This window comes from Boleophthalmus pectinirostris, unplaced genomic scaffold (assembly GCF_026225935.1).
Source record: "Boleophthalmus pectinirostris isolate CB_2022bp ecotype Guang Dong unplaced genomic scaffold, ASM2622593v1 HiC_scaffold_21, whole genome shotgun sequence".
NCBI classification, from domain to species: Eukaryota; Metazoa; Chordata; class Actinopteri; order Gobiiformes; family Gobiidae; genus Boleophthalmus; species Boleophthalmus pectinirostris.
The window spans coordinates 16,154,745-16,180,170 of NW_026571175.1; the positions used below are offsets into that span (position 1 = coordinate 16,154,745).

At 38.9% G+C, this 25,426-nt stretch overlaps 1 protein-coding gene across 1 annotated transcript in view; it reads right to left on the reverse strand.

Annotated features, from left to right (window-relative positions):
• Nucleotides 1-25,426, reverse strand: part of fhod3a (formin homology 2 domain containing 3a) — a 35,963-nt gene that overhangs the window by 3,381 nt on the left and 7,156 nt on the right. Inside the window, 19 exon segments of the mRNA XM_055157670.1 lie at nucleotides 219-338; nucleotides 1,354-1,536; nucleotides 1,608-1,766; nucleotides 1,843-1,980; nucleotides 2,319-3,004; nucleotides 3,079-3,468; nucleotides 4,625-4,841; nucleotides 6,082-6,136; nucleotides 6,321-6,455; nucleotides 7,045-7,098; nucleotides 7,842-8,246; nucleotides 9,421-9,653; nucleotides 9,727-9,870; nucleotides 9,944-10,038; nucleotides 10,157-10,268; nucleotides 10,346-10,440; nucleotides 11,018-11,123; nucleotides 11,481-11,548; nucleotides 24,902-24,969. Of these exon segments, the coding sequence (XP_055013645.1) occupies nucleotides 219-338; nucleotides 1,354-1,536; nucleotides 1,608-1,766; nucleotides 1,843-1,980; nucleotides 2,319-3,004; nucleotides 3,079-3,468; nucleotides 4,625-4,841; nucleotides 6,082-6,136; nucleotides 6,321-6,455; nucleotides 7,045-7,098; nucleotides 7,842-8,246; nucleotides 9,421-9,653; nucleotides 9,727-9,870; nucleotides 9,944-10,038; nucleotides 10,157-10,268; nucleotides 10,346-10,440; nucleotides 11,018-11,123; nucleotides 11,481-11,548; nucleotides 24,902-24,969 (3,463 nt within the window).

Consider the following 25,426-nt stretch of genomic DNA (forward strand, 5'->3'; position numbering starts at 1 on the left):
TCAAAATACAACATTACTCTAAAATTGATTGATTAATTGAAACATGCTTTTGATGATCAAATTTCTCTTGTGTCATTTTTACTGTCCACAAAAATAAACCATTGTGTGTTTAATGGCCACATGTACTGTTTGGAACTTAGGTTATGTTCATCAGATTGTTAATAAATGGAACAAAGGTCTATTTCTACAGACATAATGAAAGTGTTTATGTGACTTACATTGCTCCCATTTAGGAAGTTTCCGATTGAAAGCAGGGTGGAGAGGATGCACCGGAGAGTTTTGTTTTTCTCTAGCTGTTCCATTCCTTCTTTTAGATCCTGTAGCGGTTCAGCTACTTCCTGGGATAAAGAAATGCACACCCCTCATTAACCTAGTCTATACACACGCCCAACTCATGACTCAGCCGGCAGTGATTCGGAGCAGGTGCACATTTCCCTTCAATACAAATTATTATGTGGCAACACCATGAGTACTTTGGGCACCATTCGTAGATAGTAGTGATTCCATTTGATTCATTGATGGCAATAACCTTTCTTATTTTGATCTTTAGATTATAATAATTTCCGTGCAATAAAGCATCTAAAACCACAACTATTTTAAGTGATAGGATTAAAGACAATTACTTCCTGAAGAAAACTATAAAATGTACATGGTTACAACAGATGAACAGGTGGTAAATGTTTTTTTTCCCTTGTTCTGACTTTGAACTTGTACCCTCATGCATGCAGTACAAAATGTGGTACCAGAAAAGAGGTGATGTGAACAAGCAGACACATAAAGTTATGATGTTATGAGGTAACCATGAAGATGTTTTGTTTGTTTTCTGTGCGGCGATGTTGATGCATGGACATTACACACCTCACACAAATGCACACATGCTCTGCATATGTGTTACATTACATGCTACGTAACAGGTGGTTTTAATGTCCAGCTGTGGTTTAACTTTGCATGGAACACTTGTTTGAAAGGACATTTTAGTACACCATCATTATGTTTACAAGCAAAATGTCTTGGTAAAACTTTGAAGGTGCAATAAGTAACTTTTCTGGAGAAGGGTTTGCCACCTGCATGTCTCCCAGGAGATATACTTTCTTTGCCTTGAATGTTCCATCTTATGGCATTACATGTATTTATCTCTATGGAAATAAGCAAGTGATACAACAAGTCAGATCTGAACGAGCAATACAAACACCTGAATTAAATAAATGTAAAATGAAAAAAAGTTAAATGCTAAGCCAAAGCATTATCTCCGTAGTTACAAGCAGTGTACCGTCCTTCAGAAAAGTTACATAGGGCACCCTTAAATATTGAGAATTTATAGTGTATTCTAAATGTCTGGGAGTTTTCACAAACCTTCTCTGTTGCTTCGTAGTCCATTTTAAAGGCCCAGAGCTGGAGTCGGGCAGAGAGTTCACTGATAGAAGACAAGGTGAGCAGGAACTGCTCAGCTGAACCCAAAGGCAGATCCGGATTTGCCAGCTGGGCCTCCTGGATCCTCTGCTTCTCCTCCTCAGTGGGGATCATCGTTAGGATTTTCTGCCAAGAGTAAGCAAGGATTAATGAAGGGAACTATTATATAACAAATAACAAGTTGGGGTTTCACTCACCTCTATGCCTTCTTTGTTAAGTGCATATTCATCAAAGTTAAGTATGGCTGTTTTGATTGTGCGAGGTGGGGGCAAAACTGTGAGGCCAATGTTGATGGCGTTACTTCTTTTTGAGTCCAGTACAATTATTTCTGTTCGTTTTCCATCAGCTGCAGTTTTCTATAAGACAAATACACATAAAATGTATTGCCATTTTGTTCTGAGCAAAGCATAAATTGTTTTTGCAGTAACTTACTTTTGTTACTGCCATTTCCTTAGACTTGGACTCAAATAGATGTTCCAATTTACTGGTGTCCACTTTTACATTCTCCAGCTTGGACCAAAAGGAGTCCCCTCTCCATTTGTGACTACAGTGAGACTCATTCGGATGCACCTGAACAGAACAGTAATGAACTGGATTAGGTTTATATATATCATAATTTTTTATTAGTCCATTATCATCATTAATGATTAATTATACTGTACATTGAAATTTAATAGGCTGAAATATGCTGGAGACTTCTAAATAAATAAAATGTAATCCATTAGATTTGTTATGATTTTTTGTTTGTCTTTGTTATAGAGCATATTTTGGCCAATGATTTGGAGTCTATATAGTCCAGATGAACACAATTATTAAAATAGTTAACGATTATTATTTGTAGATTCCAATTAAACACTGCATATCAAGTAACAATGCATCTAGCAATTTACGGTGTATGTGCTGCTCACCTCACTCCAGAAAAGTCTGATGGTTTTCTTCTTCTTGTTGAAAAGAGGTTGTTCTGGAGCTAGTGCAGCTGGGGCATTGAAAATGGGAGGAGGAGGAGGCCTCATGATCCCCAGCAGAGGAGGGGGTGGCGGACCACAGCCCAGTATGGGCGGAGGTGGAGGGAAGCGTGGAATGAAGGGTGGAGGAGGAGGTGGTGGGGGCATTTCCCCACAGCCTCCCATCAACGCAGCGTCCAGAACATTCTTATCATCATCCTCCGTGAGATCGGTGAAGTTGATGTCGCCGATGCGCAGCTCTCGGGGGCTGGCCAGCAGTTGGTCCCATATAGTGTCTGATTCCTTTTTGGGTGGGGGTGGAGGAGGGGGAGGTGGCTCATTCATTGTCTCTCGTAGCACGTGAGGTGAACCCAAGTCCTTTACCAAGTCCCCGAAACGCTCTGCAAATTGCCGAATGCTGCCACGCTCAGACTGTTCTAGTCTGTTGTCACTTTCCTGAGTCTCTTCTATCTGACTGTCCATGTCCCCATGGTTATCCTTATCCTCCTCTTCTCCCTTTTCTCGTCCCAACTCGTCTTCCTCATCTTCATCACTGGGCTTTTTGTTGTGAGAGTAAAGCATATCCAGCATGAAGAGTTTGCTGTCGAGAAGTTTGGTGCAAGGCTCCTTTACTTCTGGCTCTTTAAAGCCTAAAAGAGAAAAAAAATTTAATATACAGAATGGCAAGGGACCATAAAATACATGATTTTTTCACAACACCAACCATCGTCATTGCTGGCCCGCTCCTCTCTCTCCAAAGTGCTGCTGGCAGAGGAGATGCTAGATGCAGAGCAGTTGTCTTTCTCGTTCACTTCTTCATTTTGTCGCTCTTTGTCACTAAGGATCCCGGTGTCCTCCTCTGGGATCTGTGTTTCTGGCTGCGGCTCAGGCTCACACTCCTCTTTCGCTGCTTCTTCTTCCTCCTTCTCTTCTTCTACGGCCTCTTCCTGCTCTTCTTCTTCTTGTTCAGGTTCTAGCTGCACGTCGACCTGCTCCTCTTCCTCCTCCTGTATGTCCTCCTCCTCCTCTCCTTTCTGCTCCTCTTCTTCTTCAGCTGGGGCTTCGACTTCCTTTTCCTCTGCTTCTACACTGGCGCTGGAGTCATCGGCCTCACCTTAAACACAGACAGGATTTATTTAAATACAACTACAGGTATGATATACTAAATACACAACAGAAAACAGTGAACAAGTAAAAACCAAGAGATGTAGATGGATAGATACTTAATTAACCAGGATAGTCACCCTGATTTTTGGAATCTCCTTTTCAGGGGTTCTGTGGCCCTTATGAAGACATGGGGAGAACATGCAAATTCCATACAAAAAGACCCTGTGACGCCGAGAGTCGAAACCTGCTAGTTGCGGCACCACCAGCACATACAGATATGTCACTTGCGCAAGGTCAGTGTACGTTCATGTCTTATCAACACTCACACACGACGAAAAACAAAAACACACACTAAAATCAACAATGCTACAGACATAGAAAGGTGGGTTGTCACTAGCAGGAAATGAACAGGAAATGAAGAATTAAGTTCCTGTTTATGTGAAAACACACAGGGGTACACGGTACACACAGGTGAGTGCAGTACAGTCTGTGTAGTGATGCAGGCGAGGTTAAAATAACATGACACTGTGGCCCCTGCACACTGGCCTGTTTGAGCTGCAGTACCTCAGCTCAGGGCTCCGCATGCACTCAGCTCCAACACAAGGCTGTTTACTTATGCAAGTTGTTTGGCATTGCTTCTTAAAAGCTCTTTCAAATACACTTGACCCTTTCACCCACATCGACGATTGGTGGAGAGGTCTACAGAGGGGCCCGCCCATTTATATTTTTTAACAATTTTATTTTCCTATTGCCGAATATCTTATGACCTCATGTTTTAATTTGAAGTTGACTGTTTTTCAAGCTACAAAATTGAAAGGTTCTTGATTACAAATCTTGTATGACATGAGTTGATATACTTTCTGTATTATAGAAACAAAGAAACAAAACCCACAAATTGGGACAGCTGAGTACATAGATGGTAAAACTTTCTGTAAACTTGATTATTTATTCATACATTTCAGGCTAATGATTCCTTTCTGATTTTAATGATTTTGTGAGGACTTTCCATTCAAAACATATAATAGTTTGACTTAAACTGCTTACTTGCTATGACAACGGAAGATCATTGCCATGGATTGAAAACCATGCTGTGCGTAGTAATAATCATCAAGAACATTATGATAGCAGAAAGAAATATGGCAGTAGTGGTGTGAGCATCCTACCGGTGTCTTCAAGGGGTGTGTAGGGGGTGGGTGCTTCTGTCTCGTTGTCTGCGTCTCCATCATCCTGGGAGGTGAAGGAGGATGGGGTGCTGCTGCGTGATGATGCAGGCCAGGCCTCCGAAGGTTCAAAGGTCAGGTCAAAATTAGGACGAGTTCTCGATGGCTTAACATGCTCCCTCTCAAACTCCTCAGCTGCAAGCCGCTCCACGTTTTGTACCTGAGTTTGAACAAAATAACAAAAAATTGGTCTTGCGAAAAAACAAAACAAAGACTATTTAAATTTTTTAGTGATGCAGAAAAAAAAATACTGCCTCTGTGTATGAAGTTTGAGCTGAAAGGAAAAACCGCTTAAGATGCTTCCATGCTAGTTCCTCCTTACTTGTTCTTTCTCGTCTATCCTCTTCTGCTGTCCCGTCTCTCTTGATACACCAATTGCATTTAAGCTGCCTACATTGAACTTTGCCAGGATTGTAAGCACTAACTCGACCCTCTGGCTGTATTTTCTTAAACCCCTCCTCGTTCTCATCCAAACCTAAATGTGTAGTGCTTCTGTTTCGAGGTCATTAGCACTAGACCACTTCAGAGACCCAAGAAATTGGATACTCTCTGCTTATACGAGTTTGGTTTGGGGGCATTGTGTTGATTTTATAGTCATTCTATATAAATTAAAGCCAATGTGTCCTATAAAAAGACGTAATATAATATAGGTGTACACATAATGTTTTTGTAAATAGCATTTCTATGACCTCATTGGCTATTGTATACCTAAAAGTAGATGTGAATTTCCTTGGGGTAATTTTAATAAACACTGAATTATTTTAACTTGTTAGAATATTTATATGTTTAAAAATGTAACTTTTTCTTGTGCATAAAATGACATAATGGCATTTAATATATACCTATCTCTGTGGAGACAAGTAGATGACAGCATCATGCAAAGTTACAGATCTGTGGTGAATCAACCCTGCTTACAGTAAGAATATAATTTAGAAGTTCATTTTAAAAAATTAATGCAGGATTTAAATAATACTGTGGAACACTCAAAGAAAATATACATCTCCATGGAGAAAAGCAAATGGTTGATCCTACACGAGAAAAGTTATATAGTCCACCTTAGAAAAAGAAATAAGAAACGATGTTTGTTAAATGTATAGGAAATAAAAGAAGTATTTTCCCATGCAAAACTGTACTGCTTGGATCTATTTGCACATGAATTGAGTGTAAAAAGCCTGACCAATTCTGATTTAGACCCTGAATATAAACAAGGCTTTGGCAGATTCTTGGAGAGGCGAGCTCAGAAGAGAACAAATATAGTGGGTTCCTCTCAGTCTGGCAGCAGTGGGACCCTTTTTAACCTGAAAACAATTAGCCTATTACACTGGTTCCTAAACCTGGCAGTGAAATGTGCTCCCCCTGGATATAAATGCATGTGTTATTTTGATTTTGTTCACACACACTCACCTCTCTTCTCGTGCAAGCCGGGCCTCTTCCATTTTATCCACATAGTCGCGGCTGTACAAAACACAAAAACAGACAGATTCTTAAAACAATAATCAGATCCTAATATAAATAAAGAATGTTTTTATTGACTTGACAGAATGACACATGTTGTGCAATACTCTGGACATTAGGGCGCATACTTGTGTGTTGGCCTTTGTGAAATTTATTGCACCATGAAGCTATTAATACAAGTCACCTGTGCTTGTTCCTCTCCTCTCGCTCGATCCTCTGCAAACGCTCCTCTCTCTCTACCCGCCGTCTCTCTCTCTCCGCCGCTAGAGACTCCTGATGCTGACGGTACGATGATGACAGCAGGCCCCCCAATGCTGGCCTTTACGAAATACAAACAAACTGTCTCAAATTACACAATATTAAATTAGTAATAAGTGTCATTCCCATGCATCACAACTTGTTCCTTTTTTGTTGTGTCAAAATGAATTCCTCTACCTTAAATATACAGGGTTAGGTCCCACAACTATTTGGATAGAGCTCTCATAACCAAATTTAAGCAACATTTAAGAAACAGTTTTAAATGTATATGATTTTAATACTTTGTGGAAAATCATTTGCAGGCAATGGCAAATGCTGGAACTCATTGAAATCACCCAGAAAGTGTTTCCTTCTTAGTAGTGCTGTGTCAGGCCTTCAGAGTCAGGCCTGCTAAGAAGGTGTTTGACAGATTTCTTGAGCTTTTTTTCCCCCAATATCCCACTTTTGACCCCCTGAAACAGAAGCTAATATTAAAGAGCTGTAATTTCAGAACCATTCCTCCTATCTGGGAAACAGGAGGACACATTTAGGCTGAGGGTCTGCACTTCAAACCTGTGTGTCGATTGCATGATTGTAGCTGATTTCGGTGAACATATAAAATAATGTATTTATTTTGTATATAGTTTATTGACTTTGTTGCTTTGACTGACCTTGTGGGTGTAGGTGGGGTGCTTGCAGAGGGGTAAGACATAAAACTATTATTCCTGGAAAAAAGAGAAAGAGATGACAGTGAGTGACCACTGACTTAAAGGACGGTGCTTTGGCGAGGTGGTCAGTAATACACCTTGTTATGTAAGAGGAATGTTGTTGGTGTAACACAAGAGTCACCCTAATTAGCAACAGGAGGGGTGTTTATTTCTAAATGTTGGTAGACATTTCCTGGTAAATGTGTTATCAAACACTGTGAACATGAAAATAAGCTCTTTTTTTTAACAGCGGCCAGTGGAGAGCAAAGTATGTTATCTTTATATGTTATTATGTTATATGTTTCTACTTGAAGTGATGAGTTGAAAACCCAACAAAGTATTCATAACATTTTCTCAAATATAACATTGCCACAGATCAAGACGCTCTAATGGCATTAAAAGGAACAAAATGAAAGCAGTTAAATGTTCATAGCTTTACAGAAATAGTAGAATTGCTTTTGCAGAGCTAAGAAAAAAGGATGTAAGAGTTGTAAAGAATGAAAGTTCTGTTACTGGTACATGTAGATTCTAAAGGCACAGAATACTGCACATGGGAGAAAAAAAAGTGTGCTTTAAAGTGAAAGGAAAGAGCACTCAAGATAAAAGTGAAAACGAAAAAGTAAAAGAAACAGTGAAACTTTAGAAAGCAGTGTAAATGAATCCAACATGGTGCGTAAAGAGAAAAAGTGGATCAAAAAGAAAACAGTGATGTTAAAGCGAGGAACCCTTTTGAGAGAAGGAGTTCAGGGAGTCCATCTGACCTGGGAGGTGTAGTTTTGGGTGAATCTTGTTTAGGTTTGCCCGGTGATGGCTCTTCATCGAGGTCGTAAGAAAAGAGGTGAAAGGGTAAGTGGGGAGTATATAGGAGGTGGTCAGGAGATGGTCGGTTGGTGCCTCTTTGTGGTGGGCTGACCTCCTTAGCGGCTGGGACAGTCACTGTAGACTTCTTGCGGGCCAGCAGTGTGGCCAGTATGGATGGCTGAGGAGGTGGGCTTACAGGGGACTTGGTGATTGAGGGAGAGCTGGGAAAAGTTGCAGTTGGTGATGATTCTGGTTCATTAGGGCTTCTTTGTACGTCTTCTTTTATACAGTCCCTCCTCGATGATGTGATGGAAATGGACTGAAAAGTTGTTTTTTGGACTATAGATGGAATATGTCTGCCCGAGCTGAGGGAAAAAGCATGCAGCATACAAAAGAAAAAAATCAAAATCAATTATAATATTCTTTATTTTGTAACTAAATCGATATTTGTTGCTCAACACTTGCACTGATTCGTATAGTGTCAGTTGACTAAGCTATACAGTGCAAAGAATGCTTTTCTAATAATATTCTGTACCTTAGTCTTTGTTAAACCTGCATAATTTAAAGTTAGTATGTGGGAACTAGAGTTGTTACTTCATATATAGTTTACAGAATAGTTCTGTTTAAGTATACTTTTTACTTCCTATACCTGAATGAGGTCTCACTACACACTGTTTGAGCCCCTCCCTGCTCATCTGAGTCTGACTCAGTGACCGCAGACTCCTCTTCCTCATCATCCTCACCTTCCTCTTCTCTGAAGATGCACAGGAAGGGACAGTAGAAGATAGATGCACAAACAAAGGTGATTTCAAGAAAAGAAGTTGTGAAACATAACAAACATGGATAAAACATGAAATAAAACATGAAGATGTAAAAGGATTGAAGATGGAAAACATAGTGAAATTAGTAAAGCATAAATGAACCAATTCTCATGCATCGGCCTATAAAGCACAGCACACACAGAAGAGAATTTAGAATGAGTTTTGGTGATCTGCAGCTTCTATCCCCTGTAACTTGCTTTTTCTTTTTATCAGTGTCATAGAAGTCTATAACAAGAATGTTGTAAAAGAGTCTTCCCACAGCAGATTTAATGCTAAGCATGTTTTTATAGAGCAATTTTTGTTGTGCATTATTGACATAAATACCTACCTTGAAGTGGGTAAAAAATTAAATATAGTCAGAACATTTATCCAGAGTAACCAGATGTGTGGAGGTACACAGCAATGAAAAAGCCTGCACTGTTCTATAATATGCTTGCTTGCATAAGGGTAAAAACAGAACTGTAAATGTTTTAGTTTGTGTTCAAAGGAAAACCAGTGCTTAATGTCCCATGTTACAGCACAGAGGGGAGGGCAGTGGTTGTAACTGACTGCATTGAAGTGCACAAAGGTCAGGGCAAGACCTTTTCTGGGTAACATTTCATGGACTTACATAGACGGGAGACAACCTGACAGTGCTCTGGTGCAGAGTTCAAGTACAGAACAGTCAAAGTTCTGGAAACACTTAAAATTTTACAATTGTAATATGTCCCTGTCTCACCTGTCACTCTTGTCCTCTGTCCTGTGTCCACTGAGGGGTGGAAGGCCAGCTCTCTGGGGGGACGCGGGGCTGCAGGGGGAGGCGTGTCCAGAGCGATTCAGAGACGCTCTCCTACTCTTCCTTCTCTGTAAACCAGGCCTCTTCTCTCCCACCTCCAAACTGGGTCTGCGTCTGTCCCGCCGTCCTGAAGGAGGAGGCTGGGCATCGTCCCCGTCCTCATGACGTAGAGTCATCTGGTAACAGTAGGCCACAAATCAGTCTAAGAATGAAATGCAGCTAAAGCTTATACCAAAAACCTTTTTCAACCTCATAGATGTTGAGCTGCTCCACTAAATCCAGGTCGGTGCCCTTGCGCCCCAAGTGTCTCTGAGATACAGTTTCCATTCCCTGCTCCTCCAAACTATCCACCATGTCATAGAATGAGTCCTGATCTGGCAATGCTGCAAGAGTCTGAAAGGAAAGCACAGCACATTACAAATCATGTTGAACTGACTGCTGTATTATTGAAATGATATGCTCATACCTTGTTTATAAGACTCATGGCATACACTAGTAGCTCTGTATCCACACCATCTTTTTCATGTAAAATCTCCATACAATTTGACCACGGTTTACTTCCTATATATAAATAAATACATTCAATTTAGTTAAAATAAATAATCCAAAATTATTCTGGTTTTCGACAATTACACATAGTTTGCCACCACATTCCATGGGGCACAGTGCATTTCTGTACCTCTCTGAGTGTCTACAGAGGTAATGGCTTCTATGAGCAGTGGGGCGTTGGACTCTGAGTACTCCACAAACACCAGTAACAACTTCAGGGCTGTCTTCACCACTAAACGGAACTGAGGGAGAAATGCACAAAGTGACTTAAAATACCCTGTGTGGTTTGTGTGAGGTTTGTATCTGCACAATGCTCTACCTTAGAGCCAACCAGCGTGTAGAGCCACTGAATTGTCTCTGTGTGAGCAATGACACCATTCATCCCATCCACATACAGCATGATCTGTCCCAGAGCTGAGAATAAGGGAAAGACAGAGAGCTAATTTAGAAAGATGACTAAACACACAAAACCATTGCACTAAATGACAACTGTGCAGCAACTGTGGATGTGTCTACACCTATAAATAACAGGGAAAGTCCTCTGGGGCGGCGGTTTTGCTTCTGCTTCAAAACGGTAAACAAAGATAAAGTTTGGAATAGTGGCAGGGACAAAGTGAAAATATTAGTATTAGAATAATATTAGTGGTATGAATTTGTGTTTACTCAATCGTTGGTGGTGGTGAACTAAATTGTAAAAAGGAACTACTGATACAACAAGACCAAAAGAAAAAATATACTATAAACTGGTATTTGTTTATTTCATTTTATTTATTTATTATTATAGTTTATTTTATTTATTTCAATCATAATTTCTTCAGCTATTGTGTGGATTACTGTTTTGTGCCATATGCAACATTTTGAGGATTTTTTCCCATTCAAAATACATAAAATTTTGTTTTAAAATGTCACTATAGCAATTCACTTAATTAATTTGAAATTTTCATCATTCTGAAATCCATGGATAAGAGGAATAAAATGAAAATACACATACCTCTGAGAATGTAGTTTTGGTAATTTTGGTCAGCCTCTGCTCCCACTTTTATCAAACATGTCAGACCCTCAGCCATTACAAATTCGTGCACCAGGTCTTTGTCATCCTTAACACAGTATGAAACAATCTTTGTCATTATAGGGCAAATATCTTTAAAACCTTTCATTTTATGTAAAATTTTTGCAGCAATGTGCAGTTTTTTTGTAAACAGCTATAAAGAAGTTAAATTTAAATTAAAAACTTACTACAGTTCTTTCTTACCATTTTTCTCTTGTTTTATTTAGCTTTATGCATAGTAACTACAAGAGCAAAAACAAAAAAACAACTGCAAACACCCACACAGGGACAGAGGTCACATAGAAATGCCACGTTGATGGACATCCTTGTCATCATGGAAGCACACAGCAGCCACAGCTATCTGACAGACAGAGCTCTGACTGCACCACAAGTGACAGAATGTTACCTGAAAAATCTGCTTCAGGGAGAACAGTGCTCTTCTCAAGTCACGGCCATTGGAGTTATACAGCTTTTCTGTAGGACAAAAATAGGATATAAACCATTTGCCATTTAATAAATAATAGATTATTATAGTAAATATGATTACTGTTTGTAATGTGTATAATAATCTGTGTCAATATTAAAATGCTATTGAATTTCAGAGCCCGCCATTTGGATATCTCCATAGATATGTTATTGTTTTACCTGAAATATTCCACAGTATGGCATTAAACATATTAATCTCCATGCAGATAATGAGGTGATGCCACCAGGTCATGTTATAGGTCAGACCTGTGGAGAGGCAATCCCCCTCACATTAAGGATGAATAATTTTCAAGGTAGTTTCAAAATTAAAAACACATGTACTTAAATACCAGATAGGTAGATAGATAGATAGGTTTAATGAAGGTGAGTACAAACTTTTTTCACAAGAGCCACATATTGAAACTTATATGTAGCATAGGACTACAGGTCCTATAAACATACTATATTACACAAAATGGAGCAAACATGGCACCGCAGACAAACACAGATTCATTATAACAGAAATACATACATAGAAAGAGCAGAGTAGAGTATGCTTTGAGTATTTGCAGCTAAAAAAGATATCTGTGCCTCTCTCAACTAAATTAAAGGTCTCATATTATGCGAAATTGATTCTTGTGAGCTCTAAGCCATGTTAGAACATTGTTATAATGTTGTCACCTCCTCAAAAACATACCTGGAGTTGTGTTTTGTTTCTTTCACACATTTAAATAACCCTTTCTTATTGGTCTGCCTACATCTCCAAAGTTCAAAATGCCCTGTTCCACCTTGTGATATCATGTAGTGGTAGCTTTTAAGTTAATGGCTCCTTTTACCTTTAGTTCAGTAGAGTTGGAAATTCCAGGGCTGAAATCATCCAAATGTTTCTAGTGAAAGTGTATGGAGTTTAAAAACATAGCTGAACACTTCCTTACCACATGATGTGACAAGGTGGAACAAGGTGTTTTCAGTTTGAGAGAAGAACTCTATGTTGCATTATAACATAGATCAAAAAATAGCATAATGTAGGCCCTTTTAGTTATAAAAGCAGGGTGTCATTTGGATCAATTAAGCAAGAAGCCTGAGGGCCAACAAACATGGGTCTGAGGACCACATTTGGCTCCCAGGCCATAGTTTGGACACCCCTGTTTTAATGCAATACTGGGACTGGGACATTCCAGGCAGCGCAATCTCCATGAACACAAGCAGGTGGCCAGATGTTATATATCTTACCTTTAAATAGCGGAAGTAAACATTATGCAAGCGAAGGACTTTTTATGATTTGCAAGATGTAAATGATATTAACAGTTTATCAAAAAAAAATATTGATAGAAAAGTAATTGAGTAACTGGACACCACATACTTAAATATGAGGTAATATGCAAGCCCTTTCCTGAATTTTAAAGTTTGTTTGTCCATGTGAAAGTGGAAGCAGACTGCACGTTAACTGTGAGCAAATGCATTTGGAGACAATCCAGCAACAGCACGGTCACCAGCAGCAGGCACTTCATCACATTCTCACTGTCTCCTCACTCACACCTGCACACGTGCCATACAGCATCACATACAAACACAAATGTATGTATTTGCACGCTCAGACACACGAGCACACACACACACACACACACACACACACACACACACACACACTGCACACAAGCACACACATACACACATACACATACACACACTTATAGACATACATGCTGGGTTTCTCATACCACAGTCACTTCTTTTCTAACTTTAACCTATTGTAACCCTGAGCTGAACTTTAAGTTATGTTGTTGATCTAATAATGTAATAAATGATAAATAAAGGTCCCCATGCAGTGAACTGTATACAGATTTTAGTCCCCACAATGTGATAGATATCTGTACCTATTGTACATGCACGCTCTCAGATACACACACACATAAGTACGTGCACGCTCTGTCAGACTTACACACACTAACAGTGATTAGAGCTGTATAGGAATGTTAATGAGTGGCTGGCCTGGCTTCAGCAGTGAGGTATTCAGGTCACGACACGGAAAGATCTCATAAGCTGCGACTGCGTCTGATATGAGCCCTATTATTCCTGCGCAGGGCATGGATAATTGTTGTCTGCATTATGATTTTCATTGTTTATTGTATAGTCTATTTGTGTATGTGCATCATATGTGGTCCAGAATGACAGAACAGAACACACAGCTCAATGACATAATGTGATTGTGTAATATATTGCTGATCCACAGTGAGATGCAATCTGATTTGCAAAACAAACAATATTAGAAAATAGCTCTTATAGCTGCTTCTACAATACTGAATGCCACAAACCAAAGACATAAGTCCAATAACAATGGCAAGCTCAACAAGTGCTTCGTCATAGGCACAGTTCATTTTAGTGATCCTACTTTCCATTTGTGTATGTTATTATGCATCTGAGCAGTGAGTTTTGATAACCTGCATGCACAAATCCCTTGTTTGCATGTTACTGACAAATCCGTTATCTGGTGGACAGGAGGTGGATACAGTAAAAGCCACTGTAGGTGAGGGCAGTGCAGGGCAGTAGCACACCCCCCTGATGGGAGTTAGTCTTGTACTGCCAGGCTTAAAGAGGAAAGCACAAAGCTAACCCTAATGATTACTACTATTCCCTAAAACCCATGGACCAAGCTCTCTCCAGCAAAGTGAAATAAATCAGTTAAACTATATTATGATTTTGCATCAGAGCAGGGAGGACATGCACTTTAAAACAGCTACCCTTGTGACTTTTAAAACTATTTTTTAAACTTTAAAACAGAAGAGAATATGACAAAAACACTAAGTAAGAATTAAACAATAAGGAGCTTTGTGTTAACTCTAAAACTAACATTTAACAACTACATCCAGTTGAAACATCTCTCAAAAGCAAAAGAAGAGTACCTGGAAATAAAGTGTCCTCTTGATGCAGGGAACACTTAGCCAGATGCATTCAGGGTCATGGTCATGGGCTTGTCACAGTAACCTTTACAGTCATGTCTGCTCAGTGTCGGCAACTTGTCACCAGGGATAAGCCTCACGTTTATTTGGAAAATGAGGAGATACCAGTTATTTTTAGTCCAAGGTTTTAATAGGGTTTTAAGTCAAAGATGCTATCGTACTGAAACTTTATTAGATACTCCTGGTTGGATGAGGGATACATATCAATACTGTTCAAAAGACGACTTGCTTCAACTCTTTACAAAAAACAAAAAACAAAAACATAAAACAATGGCACAATAATCTAGATTTTTCTAACTTTGTCATTGTTTGTTAAGAGCAACTGGTGAAAAATCCCTCCTATTTCAAACAAAACAAAAGACTCCATAATTAGAATTGGAAACAGTTCAGCTACTCTCTACAAATGAATCCAATTAAATAGAAATTATACAATAGATACAATTATTAACATGACATTAAAACTGTGCAATAACTATGATTCATTGATTAAGTAGGAAAAAGTAAGCAAGCACCAGGTGTTATCAGTTGTGGTGCTAAAATGATGATCAAGATATCTCTTCACCTCTCTCAGCATTTTTTTTTTTTAAATGGATGCTCTTAATAACATACAGTTGTTCTCTGAGGACTTTGCACTGTATGCTTGAGTTCACGTGTGAGCTCAAGTGTAACACAGGGATTCCCCATGCGACCTGTGCTTAGTCCTACTGCTGTGGTCCTGCCATAATGAGATTAGCCTTCAGCTCGGAATAATCCTGCAACATTTACTGCACCACCCTCATTTATAAACAACACCAATGCAACATCGGGCATATATCGTCACAGCACAACTTTGAGGTGTGGATTTAACAGAATTTGACAATAGTTTCTAGAGCAGAGCAGGTGAATCAACAAAATGTATTCTCATCTCCAGGACTGCTAGATGTTTTCAACATACTTTATAACACACATCATTATATTATTCATGAAGGACAACAACAACAACAACAACAACAACCTGGCACCACCATTAATAATAATTTTATCACCACATTGCTAGTTCTGAAATCTTTTGTAGTAGGAAGAGATTTTTCAGATTCCCTATCATTATCTGGCCCATAAATACTGAATGTATTTAATGTGTGTCATACTAAGGTAATGTCACAGTTGGGAGCTAGCATTTACGCCTACTTAGAACTGCTGAGTAGTGTTTAAAAAGATTTGTACATAGATGCATTGCCCACTCAAAAAAGCATGGCCGCCCGGCTGTCTAGGCCAATCAGTCAGTTGACCTGGAACTAGGTCTTCAGTGGGATCTAAAATAAAGAAGTGGCAATGACACAGTGTAGAGCTGATCTGATCCTAGGAAGTCTCTGCCTTTGGGTGTCAGTATCACTCTAAATATAGGAGCAATGTTTTAAACATACTCACAGGGTCCACTCTTTGCTCAGGTCACACAGTGCAAAGGAAACAGAACTGAGAAATTCAAGTACTGTTAATTTTACCTGCATGAAATAAAGACTCACAATATTCCACAACCCGGATTTATTTTTATTGCCATATGTGAACAATAATTTTCACATCATGTCGTCATGTCACGATAACAAATTTTAAAGCATGAGATATTGCTAGAGAGATATACTGCGATACGTAATAATACTTTATGACACTGACACAATAACAATAATGCAAGATAATCCCAGTAAACCATTTTAAAATAGACAGTATGATGCAGGGGCCTGAGCTGCAACAAATAAATAGTAGAATCAGATAATTAGCCATAAAATAATTATTCAACCTATTACAGTTCAAATGTTATTGTATTACACAAAAATACCCCAACCCACTTTTACAAAAAAAATGTACATATATATACTGAGCCCCAAAATATACTGTTCCAGCTTTCATACTGTATATCGAATGATAAGTCGATATAGTGATTATTGTGACAACTCTATTTCAAATACCCAAATTTTGTTGTGAATCTATGTTATTGTCCTCTTGTTGTTTTATTCTAAGACATGGGTAGACTTGGAGATACATAAGGACTATGGTAAAACTAAACTCAGGGGTAATATATCCAACAAAGCAAAAACATTGGGAAGTTATATATTGAACTTTTTCTTCAATACTGTGCAGTTTTTGTTGAATTGAATTTGCTTCAGCATAAATATTCCCCATCATGATCAGCGGTTGCTTAAAGAAGAATTGAATCTTGGGTCAAATGGTTGGAAAAGTATTAATTGGCAGGCTACAAAGACAAGATTGCAGAAGGCAACTTGGATATTCAGTGACTGTTTATTTTGAGTTTGTTACTGTTGGCGCAGATAGTGAGGGCCGGAGAGATGACAATAGCAGCGCAGCAAGAGTGTGACAGAGGAAAAGGCAGAATGACATCTACAAAGTATCAATAGATCCATGAGAGAATGGAAACCTTCTACAACAAAGATTACACTAGCAGAAGGCTTTGAGACAAAAATAGTTTGTGTCAAAACAATGTGGTTAGCAACTAGTAATATAACTCAAGATGATTGTTTAAATGAATTATTTAAATAATTGCAGACCATATGAAGTTTAGCTTTACTTTTGAAAAAAACTAAAAGAAAATGTATATGTATATACATATTCTTGAACATAATAAAATTTTCTGTGCTCATTTGTCCTAAAATGCAATTCTACAAAAGCTTGGACCATAACAGTGATGAAGGAAACCCATAGGCAAATGTCTAGAGGAACTTGGTGCTACACAAACAAACACAGTTCTCTGTACATGTGCTCAAGCCACAGAGGAGACCAGAGAGAGCCCTGTGCCCTTCACTCGGCCCTGGCATCTCTACCCCCAGTCAAAGCCACCTCCAAGAATAGTTGCCCACAACACAAACAAACCCAACGTCAGCCTCTGCTCCCATGTGTTACCACAGCGATGACAGGCCTGAGCCCGACTGAGCAGGACACTCATACTGGCTATTTTAATTGACACTATTATGCTATGATTAGCTTTTCACAAATTATTTCACAAAGCTACACTTTGAACATAGAATCTGCTGGCCAGGCTAAAAACAATAGCTTCTACCAGCATGGTCTGGTATGAGCATTTTTGACTTTTCAGAGGGAGACTGCTGATTTAATATTACTAAGATTACTCAAACAAATATGAGAATCTCTTTTTGAGGTAAAAACTATTTACTATTTTTATAATGGCTAAAAGTTAACAAAAAAGTTGATTTTGTATAAAGATACACAATGGTATTGAACTTGCCTGCCTCCACAGGAACAAACAGGTGACAGGTGAGGTTTTTACAATAAAACATGTGTCATTGAATAAGTACATAATAGATAACCAGAAAAGCTACACAGTGCATGTTTAGATTGATGATGAACCTGTTGCGAGACACAAAAGGTGATTGTGAGAAATATTATGGGGTCCATTCCCACATACTGTAATGCACATGCAGAACAAAATCTTCACTGTTTTCCTTGTGCATTGTCCCTCTTCACGCGCCTTTGTCTTTCTCACGCTTTCTGATGTGTCGTCACTAATTGGTTGGCATCACTGTCCATGTGCAGCAGCAGCACATGTGCCCAGGCAGACTGTAAAACTTAAGACTCAGCATCGGCAATTAATTTTCTGTTCTACTGTCTAATTACAACACCAGTTAACCAGATCAAACTCTCGTCGAGAATAAATTACTAGTATATGCATTTGTCAGTACAAAACACTGTAAGTTGATGTAGTTTAAATCTACAAACTCTCTGTATCCATATGCATATTGTCAACAAGTCCCTAACGAGGGCTAATATTCATAGAAAGTAGCAGTGACTATACTGAAATAAACAGAACAAAGTGAATTGATAAGTCTGTGAAAGTTGATTAATTGGAATCAGTATGTGGTTTTTGCACCTGTACATGAGGGACAAGCTGAGACTCCTGTCTTAATCTGGCAGGTGCATTTCCTCCTGCTTTGTTTTCCCTTGTGTTTCTCACCAAAGCGATGGAGCAGCTCTCTGGAAAATCTCCCTGTGCCTGTCTCATTCCACACATCTCTTAAAGCCATCATGCCTCAAACCTCACGTCCGCCTCAGATGCCAAGCCTGCACATTCTGTGCTGTGTTTTCAGCATGTTTACCTTTAAGCAACTGTAATGTTTTATTATGTTATGTAATAGGCTGAAAAGTACTCAAACAGACCAGTGCAGGGTTTGTGTAGGCACACTGGGGTGCATGTGGACAACTCAGCCGTGATGCTCACATACGCAGATTTGCAGTGATATATTTTGTGCTTGATTCCAGTAAATGAAGCATGCCTTGGGAGAGCTAACCCCAAACAGCAGTGTGCAGTGCCAGATCACAACAGCTGGCTGCTCCTGTTTGAGTGAATCTAAAGCTTAGAGACAAAGCTGCCACATCCACAGAAGTGTTGTGACCATCATTGTTCAGTAGCCCTCTTTAGGCTGTGTGTCATTCATCATTACATCAAATCTCAGGACTTCTAACCCTACAATATTATACTGTATCATTCAGCCTTTCTTGTTTATATAGCTTCCAATTCAGTTACCAAATGGTGGGTCCATTTGATTCACAGCAAGAAAATCCTGGTGAGAGGTGACCCCAGTCACATTAGGAATGTATATTATTCATTTTAGGCAATAAAATCTACTGTATTTGATACATTTTAGATTACATTTTAGATACATAATGAATGTTTAATGCCATAACATTGTTGAACATTGTTGTTGAACATTCCAGGCAAAGCAATAACATCTCCTTAGAGAGAAGCAAGCAGCGGACCTCCAACAGAAACATTATATTACCTTTACTTTCTCAAATGTACATATATTTTTTAATCTTATTACTGCCAGAACCTATATTAAAAAGGAAAATAGACTCAATATTACTGCATTTGTTGTATTGTAGCCTCTTTCTTAACAGCTATACCTAGTTCAAAGTCACAGAGTCCTTTTCACTAAGAGCCCTGTCTATGTCCTGTGCAGCAGGACATGGGAACAGCTGCAGGATCGATGCGTGTTACGAGCTTGAGAAGAGCAGCAGCGGCAGCTTGTGCCGTTAAGTTATTCCCCCACTTTCCCCGCTCTGCACTTCCTTCCCCAAAGCCCCATCAGCCCCATGTCAGCAGCCCGTGAGCCATGAGTCATGTGGGTACAACACACTCCTCGGGGTCTCCGTGCTGGTCAGGCAGAGGGGAAACTATTTCATATCACTTTTTTTACATAGCGACTTGCCTTCTGTGAACAAGAACCAAAGGAAGGAACATGGTTTGTTTGTTTAGGATGTGTAACTACCAATTTTAAGTAAAACATACACCACAAGCATAAACACTGAACCCAGTTACACTAAAGATATCACAGCTAGGCAGATAAAAGTAGATGAGTGACAGCTCTAAGCTTGTCCACAGCGGTAATGCAGACAGAGAAATGTGTGTTGACTCATGAGGATCATAGGGTCCAGTTTTGGGCCCAGGCTACTGTTGTCAATCACCATAAGAAACTATGCGAAGTTTATATATTGTATATATATTTTAGAGGTCAAGCAATGGGCACAATTTAATGTTTGCGGCACATCTGGTAATAACTTCAATTACTTATTATAACTCAACACCAACATGTTTCGACTAAAAACATCAGGGCATAACCCAGGTATGAAAGTGCAACATTTTATTTTAAACTACATTAAATACAGTCAGTGTAATCTGAACTACACTGACTGTGTGGCTGTTGTTTTAGCCACATCATTCTTGTTATTTGTACAGAAGCCTTATGAGATTACCAAAGAAACATTTTATTCTGTCAACTGGACAAATGTTTTTTGAATGAAGACATTTCACAGCTCATCCAATCTGCTTCTTTTGTCCAGTTGACAGAATTGAATTTTTCTTTTGCTATGGATCCTACCTGGACACCTGAGGGATTACACAGACATAACAATATCAACGAAAACACAAAACAATGGCCAAAAGTTGTATAGGCAGAATCAAAGCCTATTAAAACATACACTCTTGTGTTCTATTTAAACTTACACTCTTGTGGCCATACAAGCTTGTCAAAGCTTGACCCTGTCAGATCTCAGAAGCTAAGCAGGGCTGGACATGGTTAGTATTTGGATGGGAGATCGCTGGGAACACCAGGTGCCATGGTGGGGAGCCAGTTGCAAAAATTGTCCTTGTGTCTTTCAGCAAGGCACTTCACCCCCATTGCCTACTGTGAAAGTAGTGTGTATGTGGTGGTGATCGGAGGGGCTGATGGCACAGATTGGCAGCCTCGCTTCCATCAATCTGCCCCAGGACAGCTGTGGCTACAGTAGTATCTTACCACCACTGTGTGGAGTGAATGAATAATGCCCTGTAAGCATATTTCTGACATATATCTGTGAAAAGAGCTATATAAATAAAAACTTACTTACTTACTTACTTTACTTCTCCTTTATAACACAATTTTTTTTGTTACAGTGTTCTCTACACCAGCACTGAACGTGTATTGTAGTCCAGAAACTACATGACAACATGTATGTATTCTAACTTTTGAATGGTTTAATTGGATTGTTAAAAGTACTTGAAGGCCACCCTGTGTCTGATAGCCATGAACATACAGTTGGTATCTCCAGGTGAAATAGAAATATTTGGAGAGACAAGGGGCCAGTCTCCATATGTTTGAGAGTGGTACACATTTGACTGCACTGTGCCAAAAAAACACACTGATTCATCTTTTACTACAGCTATACAGCACAGATGTTGGTCCAAACTCGACCATTACTGAGCATTATCTCTGTGTCACACCATGCCATTACCAGGCCTTATCTCCCACAGCGGGGCCAGCTCACAGTAAATCGCTGTTACAACCAGCTGGGCTCTCCTCTTGTGCTGCTTTTTCAGGAGACAATGTCAACAACAATACACCTTTAGTAGAGCAACATACGCTAGTGACTGCTGTCTGCTACTGTGAAGACTGCCAAGAGCACCAACCAAACATTATGTTGCATGATAATGTTTTAATAATCCCAAAAGCTGTTTTGTAGAGTATGATGCAGTTTTGAGTTCAGCAGCAAAAAACCTGATGAATAAACTTTTGTTCATGTTTGACATAACAAGATACATTTTCAGAATTACCTATAATTAAATAATGCAGAATCAATTACTCATTTTGGTCAAATATAATGGCCTACAGTCCTCATAAATTAAATGGGGGGGATAGGAACTGGAGGTACATAGATTTTCTCCTGCCCCACATTGTTCACTCCAGTAACACTAACAAGACTGGATCCAATTGGTAAAAAGAGCATAGTACTTTTTTTTTTTTTTTATAAAATAAATGTTAATGCCCATTGCACAGTACAAAAGACTCAAATTATCTGGCTTGTAATGCACCTTCCTTCCCCTACATTACAGGCAGATAATGGACACAAAAATCCAAAGTGCAGAGGCCAGAGGGATGGAAGCTACAAAATATATGTACTTTTGTTCTCCTTTACAGCTATTGCTAGACGAATGTAAATGTAAACATGTAATTACACTTTTGCCCCCTAAAGTAGAGTTACAAATGTGGATCTTACAAAAACAGTTCAGGATAGTCTGTGTGGTCCTGGATTGTCTCAACCTTAAACTTTACATTTTAAAGAAAACCTCTCTTTGTGATGTAATTTGTTTCCTTTATTTCCAGCATTTTCCTTCCTGTAACTCAGTTCTAATGAGCCGAGCCACAGCTTGGCACAGCTCTTCCTCACATGTTTCTGTGCTGTCAACACTTTCTAAAGATAACACCTCCACCTCTGCTCCATGCCGGCACCACCTCCTGTCTCCACCCCTCTGCTGCTGGCGAGTCTACATCAAACTCACTCCAGGGGTTAAATTTAATCCCAATACACTGACCAATACTGCCAGAAAGCCAAGAGATACACAGAGCCTTACGCAAACTAGCTATGCTTTTGACTACACTAATTACTTCATACACACTACTACTACCACAGCATGCTTGCCTTAAACTGGCAATTCTTCATGTTACCTCGTCTATTAAAAATTCTATTAGAAATGCAAAGAAGAACTTTTGTGTGTCCTCCATTTACTTTGCATAGTCAGATTACATTATGCAATATTAGTTCAGAAATTGAAGTATCTTTTTTGTCCATTGACGGTATGTATCACAGGCCTGCTCCCACTGCTGTGTTTGAGCTTGAATCCACTGGTGGATGGGACCCATGTGACCAATCACAGAGCAGCATTGTGGTTTGGACAGAAGCACCCAAACAAACCAAAGCAAACATGGCAACGCAGACAAACGTAGACTCAATTATAACAGAAATACATACATACAAAGAGCAGAGTGGAGTATACTTTGAGCATTTGTAGTTGAAAAAAATATTGTATCTGTGTTTCTGTTTCCTATATTATACAAAATTGAGCTTTTAACAATGTTAGTGTTGCTACCTCATCAAAAACATACCCGGATTTGTGTTTCGTTTTATTCACACATTCTTGAGTATTCATGTATTATTAGTCTACATTTCCAAAGCTCAAAATGCTCTGGTCCACCTTGTGATGTCATGTAGTGATAGTTTTTAAGTCAACAGCTAACAGTTAACTCTTACCTTTCCTTCAGTACAAATTGGCAATTCCAGGGCAGAAATTATCCAAATGATTCTAGTGAAGTTCAGTTTAAAATCACAGTAGAACACTTCCTGTATTGCCATATCACATCACAAGGTGGAACAGAATGTTTTCGGTTTAAGAAATTACTCAACACAAATATAATGAATTTATATGTTAAGGATCTTATAGTGTAAGCAAAAGTGTGATTTATCAGCAAAAGTGTGATTTATCAGCTTGTTCTGCTGTGATGCTTTGCCCATTCAGCGTGATGTATTCACCTTTTTCCTTTCAGATAGAGCAATCCTAGATTGATCATGCACAGTACTTCCTGAGTCCCCTCTGAGTGCTACACATGTCAATCAGGCTTCAGGTTACCTTTAGGTGCCCTTTAAGGAAGATCAATTGAAGAATGACTGATTGCATGACAACCTCTGCAACATTTGTCCCCAATACAATGAAATCCCCAACCATCATCAGAAAATTGATAGTGCAAGATTACCAATAAAATAATCTCTAATTGAATTAAAAAAGAAAACAAACAAACAAAAGATAAAAAGATAAGAGATAAAGACAACACGGTTGTATTTCAAGAGCTAAAACACCAATGGATGATTTTGAACTGAAAGCTGCACTGTCAGATGTAGCAGATTTCTCATTTAGTGGCAAGTATGCTGACCACTACCAGGGCGATTTTAAGGTCAAGGCTCCAGGGGATTAGAGCGCATTAATCGAGGGCGATGAGAAGAGCACTGAAGCAGCCCATTGAGGCAACTCTAATGGGACAGGAAATCAAATCTGCATTTTCTACCAACATATGTGAAGTCTGTAAAAAGGCAAAAAAAAAAAAAAAAAAAAAATGGATGGAACTGAACAACTGTAAAGCAAACACTGAAAACATTGAACCATTGAAATTTTAATTGATTGGGATCTATATAGGCCTGTCACAATAACAAATTTTAAGAGCAATATACTGCTGAAGTCAATATAGATAATGACCGATAAGGGTGAAAGCAAATAATGAAGCAGGAGTATCCACAAAAAATATATATATATTGTTGAGCTGTATAAATAAATAGCAGAATACAACACTTAAGTAATTAGTTTGTGTCATTTTAGTTCATGATTCAATCTTCTACAAATCACATTCATTAAAATAATTTGGGTGATTTCAGAACTGGAATTTTATTTATAATAAACGGAAGGTAAAAAGTATTAACTTGAAAACTACCGCTTCAACACAAAGTGGAACCAAGCGTTCTGAGCTTTGGAAATGTAGAGAGACTAAGAATAACGGGTTAGTTAATCATGTGTGAATGAAACAAGAAACAAAACAACTCCAGGTACGCCTTTGAGGAGTTAACAACAACATTATAACATGACTAAAAGCTCACAAGAGCCAATTTAGCATGCTATGGGACCTTGAAGTGTAGACTGTAGAGTGCACGTGAGCTTATAATATGTGTGGCTATATATACATTTAGCCTACATGTATGGAGCAGGTGCCAATGATCCGGGTCAAGAGTTGAGCTCCTTCAGCATGAGACAAGTTTAAGGTAACAAATTAAACTGCACATAAGAAGCACAAAGTTGATCTAACAACTAAAATAATTACATTTTCACTCTCTCTGACCAAATTACCAGTAATACTTTCAATACTGTTTGGTCCTGATACAGCATGTATTTGAAAAGCAGAATATGAAGGAGAGGGTGATAAAGTTGAAAGAATAAACCTTGTATATTTGTAGTCCCCCAATAATTCACATTTTCAGTTGTTGTAGAATAACTGGTGTGTTATTCAATATTTCCACAACACAAGGGAGATGCACTCACCAATACAAGCGTGGACTCTGACTGTCAGCTGGGTCCGTAAAATAACACTGTGCTTCTTGCCTCTGGATCTGGTGGGGACAGAGATAAAAGGTGTTAAGTGGATAAAGTCAGTACTAAACAACACAGACAAAATGACTGAGGTTTAATTTTTTGATCAACATAAAAAAAATTTGGTATAGCTAAATTAAATGTCATTATACAAGTTGAGCCCCTACCCGTATGGATGCTGAAAAATGCTAGTCAGAGCATGAACTAAACTTGTTGTCAACCAAGCAAACTCACATCATTAACACTGGACATCATATTTTCGGCATAGTTGGGGAAGTAGATGTTATTTTTATTGTGTTGCCATAGAGTTACATTTTATTAACAGTTAATTTCCATAAACGTGTGCAAAACGAGTGCTCCCCTATACTGATGTACATCTCTGGGCCGTGAGGACAGACAGCTGACTGCAATGGGTAGACACAACACACACTTAGACACACACCTCCTTATACCAGCATGGTAACACACATACATTCA